General features: G+C 38.1%; 1 protein-coding gene across 3 annotated transcripts in view; it reads right to left on the reverse strand.

Annotated features, from left to right (window-relative positions):
* Positions 1 to 1,034: 1,034 nt before the first annotated feature.
* LOC140140969 (V-type proton ATPase 116 kDa subunit a 1-like) overlaps positions 1,035 to 17,646 on the reverse strand; it is a 31,607-nt gene continuing 14,995 nt past the window's right edge. For all 3 annotated transcript variants that reach the window (XM_072162739.1, XM_072162738.1, XM_072162740.1), the window contains 11 exons: positions 17,256 to 17,406; positions 16,243 to 16,379; positions 14,726 to 14,871; positions 13,786 to 13,876; positions 12,227 to 12,345; positions 11,518 to 11,731; positions 10,994 to 11,101; positions 10,326 to 10,463; positions 3,400 to 3,517; positions 2,386 to 2,560; positions 1,035 to 1,643 (listed from right to left, as the gene is read on the reverse strand). In XM_072162739.1, the coding sequence (XP_072018840.1) occupies positions 1,547 to 1,643; positions 2,386 to 2,560; positions 3,400 to 3,517; positions 10,326 to 10,463; positions 10,994 to 11,101; positions 11,518 to 11,731; positions 12,227 to 12,345; positions 13,786 to 13,876; positions 14,726 to 14,871; positions 16,243 to 16,379; positions 17,256 to 17,406 (1,494 nt within the window). In that variant the 3' untranslated portion in view covers positions 1,035 to 1,546. The remainder of the gene's footprint in view (positions 1,644 to 2,385; positions 2,561 to 3,399; positions 3,518 to 10,325; positions 10,464 to 10,993; positions 11,102 to 11,517; positions 11,732 to 12,226; positions 12,346 to 13,785; positions 13,877 to 14,725; positions 14,872 to 16,242; positions 16,380 to 17,255; positions 17,407 to 17,646) is intronic.

Consider the following 17,646-nt stretch of genomic DNA (forward strand, 5'->3'; position numbering starts at 1 on the left):
GTTAAAATGTATTTAAATTTATTGCGATATCGCAATGCAGTATTTTGCAGTACGATGCAGTGCGGCAACGCACCGCAAAGCAATTGCGTCGTGGTGTGAACGGACCTTAACGCTGAAAATGGTTTACAGTATGATTTTTAATTTTGAGATTTTATAGTGTACAACTTTGATTCAAAGCACATTGTCGTTGCATTCTGCATATATGTAAACACATGCCAAAATTTCAAACCTTTGTACCGCACAAGCTTAAAGGTGCAAATTATTCTTTGATTTCCAAGATACATTCCAAGATGCCCTCCATGAGTGACAAACCAAAATGGGGTATTCACGATAGTGTTTAATACACAGAGGAAAATTTTGAGTCAGTACTCTTTGGATATAATCTCTTTGCTAAAACCTGTCCCTTCGTATAATACGAAGGGACAGGTTCCAGTCCATACACCCCTATGGACGACATCACCTTAATCTTCCACACAAGGGGTGTGAATTTCAAATGTGATTACCTGAATGGGTGACTCAATTTAGAATCTAAACCCCCTGTGAGGGGGAATAAAAACATGTCTTCCATAGGGGGTGTATGGATTTCAACTGGAATAGCCAACTGACAGTAGAAGGTGACATTATCACCATGGTTACTATTCACAATGCAAGGCACTTCACAGGTTACTGTATAAAGCTGATTTCATACTTTCCTGCCGCTTGCCACTTTGCCGCTCTGAAGAAGATTTTACTTCACTGCGCAATCGCACCAAAAACGCTAGCGGTGACCAGCGGCGAGCCGATATATCGATCACTCCACCGCTTTGCCACCGCGGCAGCACCGCTGGGAGTGCTGAAATTCAAGTCAACTCGGAGCGGTGCCGCTCTGACGTATGAGAACAAAATATGATTTTGGAGCGGTGCTGAGCGGCATTCAGAGGAATACCGCTGCCGCTCGGCGGTGTGCCGCTCCGTTTGTAGAAAAGTACAAGCGGCATGATGAAGCGTCATGCCGCTCAGTGGCAAGCGGCAGAAAGTATGAAACCAGCATAAGTGGACATTTTCACGGAATATTAATTTTCGCGCTTAACACAGCACCGTGAAAATAATAACAAGCAAATCTTATGTTCGTTTATGCGCAGGTCTATGTATGAAAACTCAAAATCTCAAATTCAAAAACTAGCAAAGTGGCGGAAAATTGGCAAAGCGCGAAAAATGATGCGTGTGAAAATGACCACTTTTACAGCATATAGTAATGGCTTGTAGCACAGGGTCAGAATTTTGTTTCACAGTGCGAGAATCAATCTTGATTCTTGCAGAATAGGTTTGTGGTAATCATTTGATTCTTGCAAATCAACTTCTGTGCATTAAACTGCAAAAGTTTGCGAGAATCAACTTTGATTCACACAAATCTGTTCACAAGAATCTACCATGAATCGATTCTTGGATTCTCACCGAAATTCTGACCCTGCAGCATCTCATAATCATCAGTATCAGTAATTATCAGTATGTGTAAATCAAAACAAAATTACCCCTACACACTGATAACTGGTTTGTTAACAGCTGGCTAAACCCTTTCTTCGTTGTGGTCATAATTATTTGCGAATGAGAACGGTCTGAATGCGTAACCTTCACCGATGAAAAATTTGCTCTGGAACTCCACCCTGCAGGTGTAAAGGGATAAGAAATCAACAACTTATCAACAACCATAGTAAGTCTGTCAATCAAACTTTACGTGCACACCTTTAAACGTGGACGCAAGTTGTATTTTATCAAGTGAAAAAATACATCATAGTGTTGATAAATATTAAGAAATCTCAAATTCGGGCGTGAACGAATGTGTCTTCCATTACTCTGGCCTTAATATCACTCACTCACTCACTCACCATCACTTACTTGCTTGTTCTCTCACTAACGCACTCACACCCTCACTCACTCACACCCTCAACTCATTCATTAATGCATTCACTCAGCCAGAAACCTGCCAACCCACCCCAACCCATCCAATCAACCATCCCCCACCCATACAAGACACCTCACTTACTTATTTCTCCCTCCCTCCCTCACCACTCTACCCACCCCACTCCATCAACTCACTCACTCACCCACCCCACCCAAACAACCTGGCTGGTCATTAAATTGACCTTTTCGGTAAATCCCATAAGCTTTTGCAAGTACACCTGAGATGTCGTCATTTGCAATGCGCAGTAACGATGTTCGATAAATGATGTACGCATCAGCGCAGATCAGCGTGACGTCAAATGACAACATCTCTGGTGTACTCGCAAAGGATTATGGGATTTACCGAAAATGTCAATCAACCAACTTGTCTGCACAACCAATCAATCAACTAATGAATCAAGCAATCAATCAATCTATGAAATCAATCAATCACAATCAACTTACCAATGCAATCGAAGAGTATGTAAGAAAGCTGAGAGACCTTCCATGGCTATAAGAATACCAACTGTCATCGTTGAGAATGCGTAGAAAGTTCCCCATATGAGAATAGCTCCTATACCAATGGTATCCACGGCTAGACCAATGCTCATCACCATGTCCCATAACACTTCAGACAATTCTATTTAATTAATAAATACATAAATAATAAAATCAATCAATAAAAAAAAGGTTACTTTTTTTTATTACATTTTTAAATTTTCATATATTTGGTTAAAAAAATATATAATTTGGAAAATATTTTGCCTGTTTGTAATTTATATAGCACAACTCTGATATATTTAAAAAATGACCCTGATAAACCTTAGGCCTAAAAAATGTTTGATTGGCGTAACATGAAAAATTTTTAGGGTAGGTAGGTAGGTAGGGATTGTTTTTTTACTTTTAAAGCTGCAAACTGTAATTTTTGCATTTGATATAAATGCCTTGGAACTTTTTTTCTTCTTTTTTTAAAATTTATTTATTAAATTTATTTTTTTAATATTTTTTTAAATCTTTTTTGCTAAAAAAAGTCAGGGTCGGGCATATTTTTAGGGTCGGTCGGGTTACACCAATCAAACAATTTTTTTTTTTCAGGCCTTATCATAGTTTGGGAGGAAATTTTGTTTTTGAATACTGTAGGCTATGTAGCTTTTAAAAAGATTATCAACCAACCAACCCTGACTTTGGAGCTTTAAGAGAAATACAATTCTTTTCTTTTTTCAGGCCTTATAACAAAATACCCAAGCTTTCTACAGGCACAAAGATACACTGCTATTCACCCCTTGCATGGTTCCACCATATTGGGTAGAGCCTCAAACTGGTAATAAACATGAAAAAAAGAATTACATCACTTTACGCAATATTATATGACTTGTTCAATTCTCATTCATGCATGTTGCCAGATCGAGGCTCTACCTTCAAACTTGATGACCATGCAAAAAGTCTATTAGTTTCAAAGTACAAACATAGTGAACATACCTGCATGAGCTAAGCTGAGTGCCCACAATCGTAGATAGGAGGCTGTATGGGACACACAACCCAGGACAAACTCTATAGTGTGAATGGCTTGATGGGTGAACACCTCACCAAAGTCAAACTGTGTTAACAAGACAATACAAATATTGTTAAGGTTATACACAATTTTGCCATTTTCAGAAGCAAAATGGGATGCACGTAGCCCCCTTTAAACTTATCTATTTCTGGAAATAAATATCGGAGAGAAAACGCAAAACTACGCCTAAAAGCTGAAAGTGTAAGGGTCATTATTATGCTTGAATTTTCCACTTGGCTCAAAATTAAATGTACTTTTCAAACATTTCAATTTTTTTCAATATCCGAGCATCAAGATTTTTGGGAACACGGCCATACTTTCTCATTGAAGTGGCGATTTTGTTGGGAACTTCGACGCATTTACAAACAAGTCAATAAAAGAATGTGCATATTCATTCTTGATATTGGTTGTCTCGATTTTTATATAAGCTTAAAATGTTGGCCGAATTTGAAGTAAAATGGCCTCCACTTGTATGTCGCTTTTGTAACCAGTAATAATAATTCCGTGCAAGATTTCATAGACAAAATTCTGACCTACATTATTTCTATAAACCCTCTTCTGCATGCAGGTGCTATTTAAATTTTCATTTCGATAGCAGAAAATTGAGATATTTGCTATTTTTCCGACTCGCTGCTGCCAAATTGTCTAGTTTCGCGATAAAAAGATACAGCGAATCAATTTTTTTTTTCGAACCATTTCACCTCGTTTCGCTTGTGCTTTGAAGTACAAACTTCAAAATTGCTATCGTGATTCTATATTTCAAGCTGCGTAATACTGTGTTTTTCTTACCTCTGATTGTCGCTGCTCAAGGCCAAAATTCAAATTTTTTGGACAGAAGTGACACTCTCATTTCTTTTTAAAACACGCTGTTTACGTATTTACATTGTTACTGACGGGCTGTATTTGCCAAGTGGTGTTGCCGAGGGCAAGTGGTGTTGCCGAGTTTGGATTTTAAAATATTTAGGTATTTTCTAGCTTAAAATCCAGCGCCAATGCTGCGCTTGCAACAGGTAGATATTTAGAAATCCATTTAAGGTATGGGTATGGGTATGGAAATTGGGGATCCCAAAAATTGGCATATGCCTATATATAGGCTATATGCAAAGGGATGGGGCATTTTGGCAGGCCAAGGGGAGGGGCCACAAAATTTGGCAGTCCAGGGGGTGCGGACAAGCGATTTTCGGCTGGCGAGACGGAGGCAAGCGATTTTTAGCGAGTCGCTTGGAAATTTTGGCTTATAATTAGTAGGCTAATACCGGTACTGATTGCAAGCCGGGCCGGGGAGGAATAAAATTAAATTTTGGCAGGTCGAAAGGAAGAATGACTTTACCTAGCACACATTAAAGGGGCATTTCGTGATCCACAGCCTCATACAACCCCATAGGCCTACGTCCTTTCTCACAAGTTAAGATTTTTATACCAGTCATCCCGCTCTGGCCACATGTTTAGGCATTTTCACGCAGATCAATTCATTAAGCAATGGAAAATATTGCCAAATTTGAATTTCGTTTTAAAAGCCTAGGCCTACTCCCCATTAAAAAAACCCACTAATTTTGGGGGACTAAAACAGTTCTGTAAAATGAAACAAAAGCCTGCCTCAATCCTAATTATTCATTTAATAGGCCAGGCCTTCATTTCTGAAAATAGCGGGAGCTCAGTTAGTCACTCTCCTATGTGTAGGCCTACTGAGGAGCTTGACAAGGAGCTCAATTATATAATATCAATATTAAACCATAGGATTTTCAAGAAGTGAGCAGCTCAATAAATGCCATTAGTAAAATTATTGGGCCTACGATTTTTATATTTTATTTGACTGTGATCCGTTTTTCTATAGGCTATATACATGCCTACACTGTATATAGGCCTACCTTTAAAATTTCTAAAATTGGCGGAATTGAACAAGCTCTAAATTTCTCATACGTCCAGCATATTAAACCAAGGGCAACGGGGGGGGGGGGGCCGCCCCCTAGCTATGGCCATACCCGTAGTGGCGGAACCAGAATTTTTTTCCGGGCATGGGGCCCGGGGGGAAGGGAATTTGAGACGGGGGCACTTATTGCACTTGAAATTGCCGCAAAAAGTGGAAAATTACATAATTGTGGGGATTTTGCCTAAAACTGGATGAGAAAGAACAAATATTGGGGAAATACTGCCCCTCTAGCGGCGCCACTGCATATCCATCCAAGCTCATCCATGATGCTAGAATGACGGAAGTTCTGGCGCTGAAATTCAATTTCAATATCACGAGTTTTTATCAGGGATTTTACCAAGGGAAGGCGATAGTGTAGGATTTTGCTGATATACCAGGCAACACGAGAAAGGTGTGGCGAAATAAGGGAGTGTTCATTATAAATATTTTCCATTATCATACTTTTGACGCCGAGAGCATAATTATTTGAAGCGTACATCGTGTCAGTCACATGGTCACATTATTTTCTGTTGAAAGAGAAACGCACATGTCTCTGATTAGCTCGGGATTAGCTACTGCGGCTGCTGCGTGCTGGTCTGTTGTTGTCGAGTGGAAATGGGAAATTTATGAATGAACTTCCGCAACTTTGCAACATCATCACGCAGCGGCGTAGCTGGGATTTTTTCCAGGAGGGCAAGACTGTAGGCCCTATGGGGCGGGGCCCAATCCACCAAATTCCCCGCGGGGGGCGGGGGCGCAAATAGACAATTTTTGCCAGGCTTATCATAATCGTATATATGGTAGGCCTATTGAGCTGTATTGCATATCGTTTGAATTCCCCATCTCTCTGCCCCTCCTCTCACCCTCTCCTCTCTTTTTTTTTTCCTCTTTCTCCCCCCCCCCCTTTCCCTCTTTTTTTCCTTGCACTAGGGGGCGGGGGCCCAAATAGGCAATTTTTGCAATTGCCCCCCCCGGGCAGCTACGCTACTGTCATCACGGTAGACATACGCGGTAGGCCTACAAGCAGGGCTGTCAACTGTCACGCATTGGCCGTGACACGCATTGGGTCACTTTCTCACGGTCTCACGCCAAGGTAGTATAATCTCACGCCTAGGTAATAAATCTCACGCAAAAAGCTGCAAAATGAGTAAAATCTCACGCATCGTCCTGAATAATTTGTTGCTCCTACCCCCCCCGCTTTTCACATTCCCGAGCGCCGTGGCTCAAATATTAATGGTTCAAAATGAACATTGAGTCGGCAAATCCTGCACGCCTAGCTCTTTATACAGACAAATATAGTAGGCCTATCAAAATGTTGTATTTTTATATTTTCTGGTGGACTCATGCGGAGAATATCATGTCATGTAGGTCACGGCGCTGGGTTGGGGGGGTCTCAAGGCATTTTGGTAGGCCTACCCATGCTTGATTCCGGAGGTTTTTAGCAGGCCCGACCATTTTTAAAAATAAAAACACCTCGGGCGGTCTCTTCAAAACATTTGTACCAAGGGGATCAAAGTCATCCAAATTTGGCCTAATTTGACGCTTTTTAAGGGCACTTTTGCCAAAATGCGCCCAAAAGTTGGTCTTCGCTGTAAACCCACCCATCATAGTCGTTGAAAAGGTAGGCCTACCCCAAAACTGTGGCACATCCACGAAGCCGAGGAGAGACCTCCGCGGGTAAACACACCTCTAGCGGGACCAGATTTATAATTTAAAATAGGCCTACATTTTGGAAGCCAGTCATCACGACAAAACGGGCCATGGCAGTGTTAATGATATTAACACTTTGATTTTAGGCTTAAATAACGAGTGTAGGCCTATAAATTACAAATTTGCACACACCGGGGAACCTTCTCAAGCTGGTTTGGGTAAGGATGTGAGGCTGTGACTCGAAAAACTACGGTATTTATTTTAAACCAAATTTGAAGAAAACAGACCCAAAATTGTATCAACTTTTGGACTGAAAGTTTTCGCAAATTTTTACTTTTTCGAGAAAATTATTGAAAATACCCTTCTTGAACCTAATTTTCATGACACTGAGGGTCAATAAAATCATGGCTAAAAATACAACAGAGTCTAAACTAAATGGCTGAAAATGCACCCCAAATCTGCCGCACATCCCCACGACACATTTCACCTTATAGATTTTGAAAATTGTCGCAATAAAATAGGCCCGAACTTATCCAAAATTATCCCCCGAAAAAATATTTTTTGCAGGTGAGGTTGGAGTCTTATTATTTTTATTCTCAGAGAGGATATGGGTTGATATTTTTAGCAGGGTACAATTTGTCTTGTTTTTTGACGTTGAAGTTCCAGATTCTTTTTTTATATGTTATTATTCATTTATTTATTTATACCCGGGATTTATACCCTGTACGTGGGGAAAAGTACACACGGCAGCTACAGAGAAACCACGAAAAACTCCTGTGAAGTGCATGAAAATGCCCCAAAATGTGCCAACCGAAACACCTTAACAGGAAGATAAAATAAAAAAAAAAACCAAAAACCCAGGAAATTTCCCGAAATAAGTTCCAAATTCTTTGACCCCACTAAAATATATGAACACTCCCTTATGAAGTCTGCCCTCTTCCGGCTATTCTGGTAGTAGGCGTTGACCATTACCTTCATATTTTTGAAGCATGTTGAACCCGATTTGTTCTCTATTCACATTTTTAACGCTGCAAGTAACATTTCAAGACCTCTATTTGTGACAGGTATTTATTATCTTGCTAGAGATGTGCCTAAAGTTGAAATTCAATATTTCGGATCGCAAAGATCGAGAGATATAAAGTTGTTGAATATCAGTTTAACACCATGGATCATATGGGCGTCTTATATGAACGATTACGATAACTAGGCAAAAATGGCTGGGATACAGGCTGTGTAAATACGACATGAATATTCATGAACTATACAGATTCCATTCTTCTCTAATAATAAAGATGTCAATCACTCTCCCAGACGACAGTTGCTTGGCGCTTGTAAACAAATCGAATAATAGTGCTTGATAACAGCTAAAAAAATAGGCTAAAAACACATTTTCACACAATTTTTCCGGATTTTTTATTTCACATGATAAGTAGACATATTTTCTTACGTATAAGGTAATAATATATTTTTTCTGGAGGTAAAGCCCCTCAACACTTTGTTTAACCTTAAGCACTGTTGATACTAAAGATTAATTAGAGGAGTATTCTAACATTATTCTAACATCATCTTATTATGGTATGTTTCAGTAGATTTCCACAAAAGAAGCTTATTCCTAAAATTTCAGCTGATTCCAATTTTGCGTTTGCAAGTTAAGCATGATTGTGTATAACATAGGCTCCATAGGGCACTGTAATGTAATTTTGTTCTGTTACAGGTACATAAATACAAATTTGAAAATATTTTTGTCAAGCAAATAAATCTGCCAAGAAATTTTCTGCATACATATATTATGTAGCAACAATGTGTCAACAACATGGACAACAACTATATTGGAACATGCACTATAAACAGCCCAAAGAGCAATGGAAAGGAAGATGTTAAACATTAGAGAGTGCTACATATTATACGAGATAAAATTATTATTATGAACACTGATATAAGACTTCAAACTCAAGTCAAAGACATATAACGTGGGCATTCAGTTAGGCACACTGACTTGACGAAAATGTAGATAATGATTTCTTTCTTTCTTCTTTCCTCACATACAGATGATACAGAAAAATAATATATAATATATATTATATTCCGGAGTGTAATCACATGAAAAAATAACCATGCAGAGTAAATCGCTCAAGAACCCATGTTGCAGGGTGTCTGCCAACTAAGAGCCTGAATTTCTTTTCCCCACTCCCAGGTAGGGTTGGGATTTTCGGGTAATTTTGTGCCCGGTACCCGTTTATTTTTGGCGGTACCGGCACCAAATTTAATTTATTTATTTATTTATTTTTTTTTTTTTCGGTTTTGTAGTGTCCCTGGACCTAGACCTAAATGCTAGGATCATTCATGGTTGACCTAAAAAAAAAAAATTCAAGATGTTTTGTATTTTAATATGAAAATTGATAATTTGTATTCATGTCATAGTCTATTAATGATTTCAAAATGCATTGAATTTGAATGCATTTTGAAATCATTAATAGAGTATGACATGAATACATGAAGTATCAATTTTCAAATTAAAAATACAAAACATCTTGAATTTTTTAATTATTTTTTTAGGTCAACCATGAATGATCCTAGCATTTAGGTCTAGGTCCAGGGACACTACTTTTTTGAATTTCGGGTATCCGGGCATGGAATTCCTGCCCGGGTACTCGGCTACCCGGGCGGGACTCGAATTCCCAGGACTCGGTCCCTACCTGACTCCCAGGCTTGCAAATCTCAGGATATCGGCCCACTCAATCTCACAATCTGATTGGCCAAGATCGCATATCCTTTTCATTGATACCCAAATTTTTTGGGGTGGGGTGGGGTGAGCCCAATGAATACTTATCTTGGATGTTACATATTCATATTTTATTTCCATAAAAATCATTACATTACATTACATCAAAAAATATACAAACACGATACATATGGAGGAAAAGGCTGGAAGACCAAAAAGGCCTGAAAGTTAGCCTTTCCCTAAAATCAAATGAAATTAGCAACAAAAAAAAAACTTTACCAAACATAACCAAAAGACAAGACAAGGGACGGGGATGTGCTCACGGAAAAGATTAATTATATTGAGAAATAGGTTGTTTTTTTAATTCATTGCGAAAATGCTTGACAGATTTTGAAGCTTTCAGATTTTTATCTAAGGAATTCCAAAGAATGGGACCTCTTGTACGTATGGCATGATCAGAAAACACTTTCTTATTTTTGGTTAAATTTAGGTCATTTACATATCTTGTCTTGTAGTCATGTATGTCAGAACGTTTAGTAAAATAATTATCAAATGAACAGGGCAGCTCATACCTCCTCTTCCACTGATCCCATACTACTTCCAGATGAACTAGTAGAAATATCCTCCTCATCATGATGTATCAGTTCCGCTGTCTCATTTCCAACCCCATTGTTTTTCTTCATCTTCACTTCACTGTATTTTCTGTGCGACTACAAATTCAAAGTACAAATATTTACAATTATTGGCACAGTAGTCAATCCTACCACATGTACCATGTGCTATTCCAGTTGAAATCCATACACCCCCTATGGAAGACATGACCTTAATCTCTCACACAGGGGGTGTAGCTTTCAAATGGAGTCACCCAATTCAGGTAACCTCATTTGAAATTCAAACTCCCTGTGTGGGAGATTAAGGTCATGTCTTCCATAGGGGGTGTATGGATTTCAAATGGAATTGCCCAACATATAAATAGACTTAGTGCGTTTTTTAGTGGGTTTGCCAGAGGACAAGTCTGGAACTCTGAAGCTTTCATCAGGATTAGCTCTGACTTCTTCATGACACATGTAAACCACCCCTTGCCTACTGATGGTTCTGAAAAGAGCTGTTCACTGAAGACTGCCCCATCTACAGAGAACATGCAGACCTCACCTATCTGCTCATAAAAAAGTTTTGGTGGCCCTGAAAAGAGCTGTTTACTGAAGACAGTCCCTTGCTCAACTATCATATAAAGACTCACCCTTAGTGCATTTTTCTCATGCTGTTTCTTGAGATAAAACGGTTTAATTAACAACATCCATGGTATGGTGATAGCAGCCACAACAACCAATACCATCTGGATTATTTGCTGTTAAAACAAGAAGAAAGAAAAACATGTTACTGAATGTTAACCCCCTGAGCACTACCTGCCAATCTAACATTGCTTCTGATTGGTCAATTATGTGATATCTTCACTTTAATCACCAATCAGAATGGAGCTTTGCAAATAATTCACCCCAATTTTTTTGGTGGTGAAATTATTCAAACAATGTTGCTGATTGGGCCAATTGTTAATGAAAATGTCTTTCTGACCAAATGAAACGTCCATACATTTAACTAAATTAAGGATTTGTGATTGTAAACTTAACTAAGCAAGTACTGTTCCATTTATCTAGAATTATAAAACTATAAAATTTCTCCTAGAACTATAAAATTGTATAAGATTTAATAAAAATTTTCCTAGAACTATAAAACTTTGCCAAGAAGATAAATAAAGTCTCCTACCTGGCCAGAATAGAGTTCACTGTCCTCATCTATCTTTCCAAACATAAACATATCAATGAGAGTGGTAATGAGACTAGGGGCCTTCCAAGAGGTTTCAGCGGTGTAAGAAAACCACTTGATGAAGATCATTGCGCAGAGATAACCAAAGACGCCCAACAAGAAAAGCATCTGAGGGATGAACTCACACAGGATGTTGACAGTTCTCTTGAAATAACTGAAAAATAATGAGAAATTTGAATTGATACAAGAAAAATTATCAATGGGTCAAAACAATTATAAACCAGTATTAATAACTGGATGATCAATAATATTACAAGGGTTGTTCTAAAAGTTCTGACTCATCCCTTGTCTCTGTTTTTACAGGTAGTAGTAGCATGTTCATATTTTCCATGATTATAAAAAGATAGACAGACACAAGCATATACTCACCCTAGTACAGGTATACTTGTGTATCTGTGAGACTTGTGTGACTTTTCTTGTGTGTCTTTATGACACCATGGACGCCTGACGGACATGTGACAGCCATTTTGTTTTGTGTTTGGGTTTTTTTCTGGTGTGCCTTTTTCAATACCAATAAAATGACCTCTATACCCCCCTGAAAGACGCTGCTTCTGTGCCTAGACACAAAAGACAACACACAAGCATGTTTTGTACAAAAAGACACATAACATAGTCTTGTGGTAACAAACAGACACACAGACAAACTTACGTATGATTGAAAAGACTCAAGACAACACCTAGTGTCATTTGTCCTACTCCTAAGATGATGGACGTCTTCATCTTGAACGAGTTGAGATAATTCAGTTTGTTTTCCGCTATCTGCCAGATCTGTCAAGCAAGAATATGGATGGACATTCAATGGGATTTTCCAGTTGTAATCTTCCACACGGGGAGGGTGAATTTCAAATGGGATTTCCCAAATGGGTGATTCCATTTGAAATCTGCACCCCTTGTGTGGGAAGTAAAGGTCATGTCTTCCATAGGGGTGTATGGATTCCAGCAGGAATAGCCAAATACAACAGGCATGTTACTTGCCCATGTGTCAACTTATAAATGTGATTTAAATATTTGGCGCAGTTTATGGAGTAAACATGAAGTCGGGTTCTGATTGGCTGGTTGAATGATGTCATCATCACATAAGCACCTCATTCTAAGGTCTAAGGTTTGAATCCAGAGGGTACCACATGACTTCTCTCCTTTTTCATTTTTTCTTTAACTTCCGATAGCAAAAAGCAGTGTCCGGTGTTAAGGTTTTTAAAAACTTTTACCGACCGACCGACCCTTGTTTGTGACTGTGCAAGTTTTTTTGGGTTTTTATGTACTACTTTTCAACAAAACTACAATGATAACAAACTCAAAAATTAAATAAGATGAAGAAATTAATAAAATATTAGAAATAGTTTTCACCAATAGTTCCAGAATATCGCAAAAAATCGCTACAACCATCTCTCTGCAGGTAAAGCTTTGCTACTGCAAGTACTGGTTTGCAAGCTATGGCTGCCGTCGGACTGTGTAAGACATAGTGGTTTCGATAAAAGAACAAACACTTGATGCAACATGCTATTTTTAAAGTAATACTTTTTGTCTGTTATTGATCATTTTTACTTGTTCGAAATAAATGACACATATGAACAAATTAGATAATTATTTAAAAACATCATATTTAGAAATTTACTTACTTTATGCGTAAAATAAAAAACTTGAATTATTTTTGAATAGTCTATATTTTGATACACCAACACAACGTTCGTATTTGGTCTGCAGGCAGCATAATATTATGCAAGAAACATGGCGGTATTAAAGTTTTATTTGACCGGGTTTGCAGCGTTCCAATTAATTCCACACTATTTGAGGCCTATACCACAGTAATATGGATAATGTGGAGGTTAAAGGAATGGTTCGTTTGAGGTGTATTAAAGTGGCAGAAAGTAAGACAAGTGTAGCAAATGAGATCGATGATCGAGAGGGTCATGGGGTAGGAACTTGGGAGTGCAATCGAAAAAAGAAAAAAAAAACGTTTCCCGACCGACCGACCCAACTCTGAAAAAGTTGTGGAGGACAAGCAAACAATCTTTTTTTTTTTTTTGCCTAATTAACATGTATTTTTCTGGATTGAGACCTATGATAATGAACATGCAGTCAATAGGTGCTGGCACACAGATGAACTAAACAACATAAATTTATACCTATTATGCTTATTTGCTGATAAATCTATGGTATCAGAACCAAATATTAGTTCAATTTTCATTCATTATTATGTACACTTACTGGGTCAAATCCATATGGATAGGGTGCGGTATTATTGTAGGTCAATTGTGGGTCTATCTGAAGCGATTGTTCGTTATCCAAGTCCGCATCACTGTCAAAGATAATGTAATAATAAAATGAAGACAATGATTATGACAATGACAACAACAACAATGATAATAACGAGGGGTTCCCCAACCACATGTGTCAATTGGGATTATAATCTACATGAAATTTCCTAAAAATCCAACAATCTTCAGTGGCGTACCGTGGCCGCCCTTTCCCCGGGGGGCTGAAGAAAAGTCAATTTTGCCGCCCCTTCCTCAACAGCCCGAAGAGGTTGCCCCAATTTTTTTTACAGTTGTTTGAAAAAGTGAAGAGCAAAAAAAAAAAAAAGAAAAAAGGATTTATAGGCGCTACCGCCCCAAAAGTAACACATTTTGATGTATAGTACAATTTTTTCACATTTTCCGCCTTTTTTTTTCTTTACTAATTCTTTTTGCCGCCCTTCTTCTTCCGCCGCCTCTTTTTTGCAGCCCTTCTTCTTCCCGCCGCCCTTCGATTTTGCACCCTGCTTTGACCCCAAAGCCCCCCAAAATATGCGCATGATCTTTACATTAATTTGACCTCAGATGACCATGAAAGAGAGAAGATATCTTACACTTCCCATAATGCATTTCTTCCATTTCAATTTTCTGTCAGTACTGATTTGCTATCAAGTGCAAAATGGGTCGATAGTGATAAAAAGTACCTCAATGAAGAGAGCATATCCAGATCTTACAAATATGATTATTTCTTGACTATCAACCCTGGATTTTCTTTCCTTGTATTTATAAAAAAACATAACAAAGTACATACATATCAAAAAGGCTTAATTTCGCGAAAGAAACAACGTCTAGAGTACACAGCAGTGTTAAACCAAGGGGGAGTCAAAAAAAGAGATAGAAAAATAACTCCTTACGTGAATGGCATCTGGGAAACAGTGAATGCAGACCCAAAGATATTCATTGATTTTGAGAATATGTCGTTGTACATGAAACCGGTATACATGGAAAACAGCCCCATCAACAGCATGATGTACCGTCCTCCAAAGAACATGCCAAATATCTGCACATGGTGAAGTAGGATGAAAAAAAATATATATATATTACAATGGGCTATGCCATTTAAAATCCACACTACCCCTGTGGAAGATTTAGCTAAAGTCTTCCACAGAGGGAGTATGAGTTTTGAATACAATAGACAATTGGATAACTTCCATTTGAAATACTCACTCCAGTTGTAGAAGATATAGGTAATGCCATAATACAGGGGGAGTATGGGTTTCAAAATGAATAACCATGACCCATTACATTTGAAAAAAACCCAGTGGAAGATATTTACAAAATCTTTCACATGGGTAGTGTGCACTTCAACTGGAATAGCCCATTATTTTAAACTTTTGATCTCAACAAAATTATAGACCTACCTCAAATTTAAGGTCACAACTTTGACCTTCATCAGGAGACTGGCAACTCAAACTCAAGTTAGGGATCACTTGACCCCAAATCTGATTGAGTCGTACACTCTCAGTAACTTGTGTCAGTATAATATTTCTGTGCTCTTTAGTTAGCCTTGAGCCAGTGGCGTAGCGGGGGTCATCGTACTGGGGGCACCGACCATGATTGGGGGCACCGGGTCTGATTGGGGGGCACAAGCGTTTTTTTCGGCCATTTTCCTATGGGATTTTTAAAATTTGAGATCGATTGGGGGGGCGTGCCCCTATGACGCTGCGCCACTGCCTCAAGCATTGTTTCTCTTATTTTCCTTCATTGATTTTAGAATGCCATGCTCACAGACTGACTAATGTTGGTTTTCAATGTATTATCGTGTGATGGCTTTTACATGAAATGTGAAATAAAAGGAACAAAAATATCTGATATTTGGACTTTTCAAGTCCATTTTATTGTCCACAGCTGACATTTGTTAAAATTATCCCCAATTCCCAATTACTAAATATAAGTACAGGTAATAAACTATTCTTATTTAATATGACGTTGACTTTGAGATACCGGCGCATCACCATAAAACATCTTCCTGATTAAGCTAGGGCATGGTCAAAGATGCTTTTAGACTAGCCATGGACTATCAAGTGGAAACATTAACAAACAAGGACTATGGGTTATAATTATAAAATGGCTGGTTATGTATATTAAGTCAAACATTGTTTATGACCACTAGGGCTGAACCAAAATGGCATTTGTCTACTATCCAATATCCGATATCGATTTTATAATATCGGCGGATATCTGATCTGATCTGATATCGTAAAAAAAATAAATAAATAAATTTAAAAAAAATTCTGATTTTTTTTTTACCAATATCCGATCCGATACCAATATTGAAAAAATATCGGGCCGATACGTTATCTAATCCGATTATCAGTTGAGCCCTAATGACCACTGACCCGACATTGCCCTTCCCTTCCTGTATACGTACCTCATCCTGTGCTAACACTAAAAGATTCTTCTCAAACACACACAAGAAGAGAGCTCCAAGAAACATGATCAGTCCATGGCCCAAATCTCCAAACATGACAGCAAACAGGAACGGGAATGTGATGATAGCATAGGGGGCTGTAGAAAACAACATAAACAGCAATTGTTAAGATGCAAGTTAAATTAAATGAGATTAGGCCCAAAAAAAATTGTTTGTTTGTCCACGTCCGACCGACCGTGTACCCTGGTCCCGACTGTGTCTTTTTTTTTTTTTTTTTTTTTTTTTTTAATTTAAAAAAAAAATTTTTTTTGGGGGGGGCATCTATGGGACACTGTATAAAACAGTGGTTAGTATAAATTTAAAGAAAGAAAATGTAAAGAAAATGAACAGTATAACATGCAGAACCATCTCAAGAGTTAAACCAGTAAAGTGCTGTGTGTTTTGACTTATTTACCAGTCTTCAAATTGTCAGTTTCAAGTGCAATATCTAAAAAAAAAAAAAAAAATCCGACCTACCGACCCAACTGTTTCATAAGCCTCTATGGACAAACAAACAATTTTTTTTGGCCTTAAAGGAAGTAGGATGGCAGGAGCCATATTTTCCCAGTTTTAGCCATTTAATTAAAAAACTACGGTGTACTTCTTAATATTATTCATTAATATTATTAATTATTCTCTATAAAATCTTACAAAGCAAAACCATGAAGCAATCCCATGAAGTCACACATACGCACTCTTTCACTGGCCGTGCCAGCAAAAGACCAGTGGCTACCAGTCGGTGATCTTGTGCATGGCACTTGAGGGGTCTAAGGTTCGAATCCCAAAGGTGCCAAGAAACTTCTTTGTTCATATTGTCCTTTTTTCCTTTCCGATAGTTAAAAACCACTTTTAGCATTAGGGTTATTACATTGGTCTTACAAGAAATGTGTCAAGGAATCCAATAATCATTTCATGTAGATATATGTAGTTAAATATATGTACTCAATCTTTGCTTGTTGCTATGGTAATTTTACCTGGATTGACCTCGCGATAGTTGCTGACACCGTACGCATCCACTATGCTTTGGAATACTTCTGTGAACTTATTGGTCCTGTTGTACGTGGGAGGAGCCTCGTGAGTGTCCATACGATTTAAGATAGAAGGCACTGTTGAACCACTTCGCTCCTAAAGATATGAAATTATAAAATATGTCATTATGAGAGTTTATGATGATGATATAATGGGCTATTCCAGTTGAAATCCATATACCCCCTGTGGAAGACATGACCTTAATCTTCCAGAGAGGAAGTGATATTGACTAGATTTATTAATATTCCACGCAAGCAAACATACAAAAGCAGTGAAAAGCAAAAACATTGTTAATGGGGTCCCTGGCGAATTCCCTAATAGTGAACTAAATTACTT

The sequence above is a fragment of the Amphiura filiformis genome, chromosome 19 (assembly GCF_039555335.1).
Source record: "Amphiura filiformis chromosome 19, Afil_fr2py, whole genome shotgun sequence".
Lineage (NCBI taxonomy): Eukaryota > Metazoa > Echinodermata > Ophiuroidea > Amphilepidida > Amphiuridae > Amphiura > Amphiura filiformis.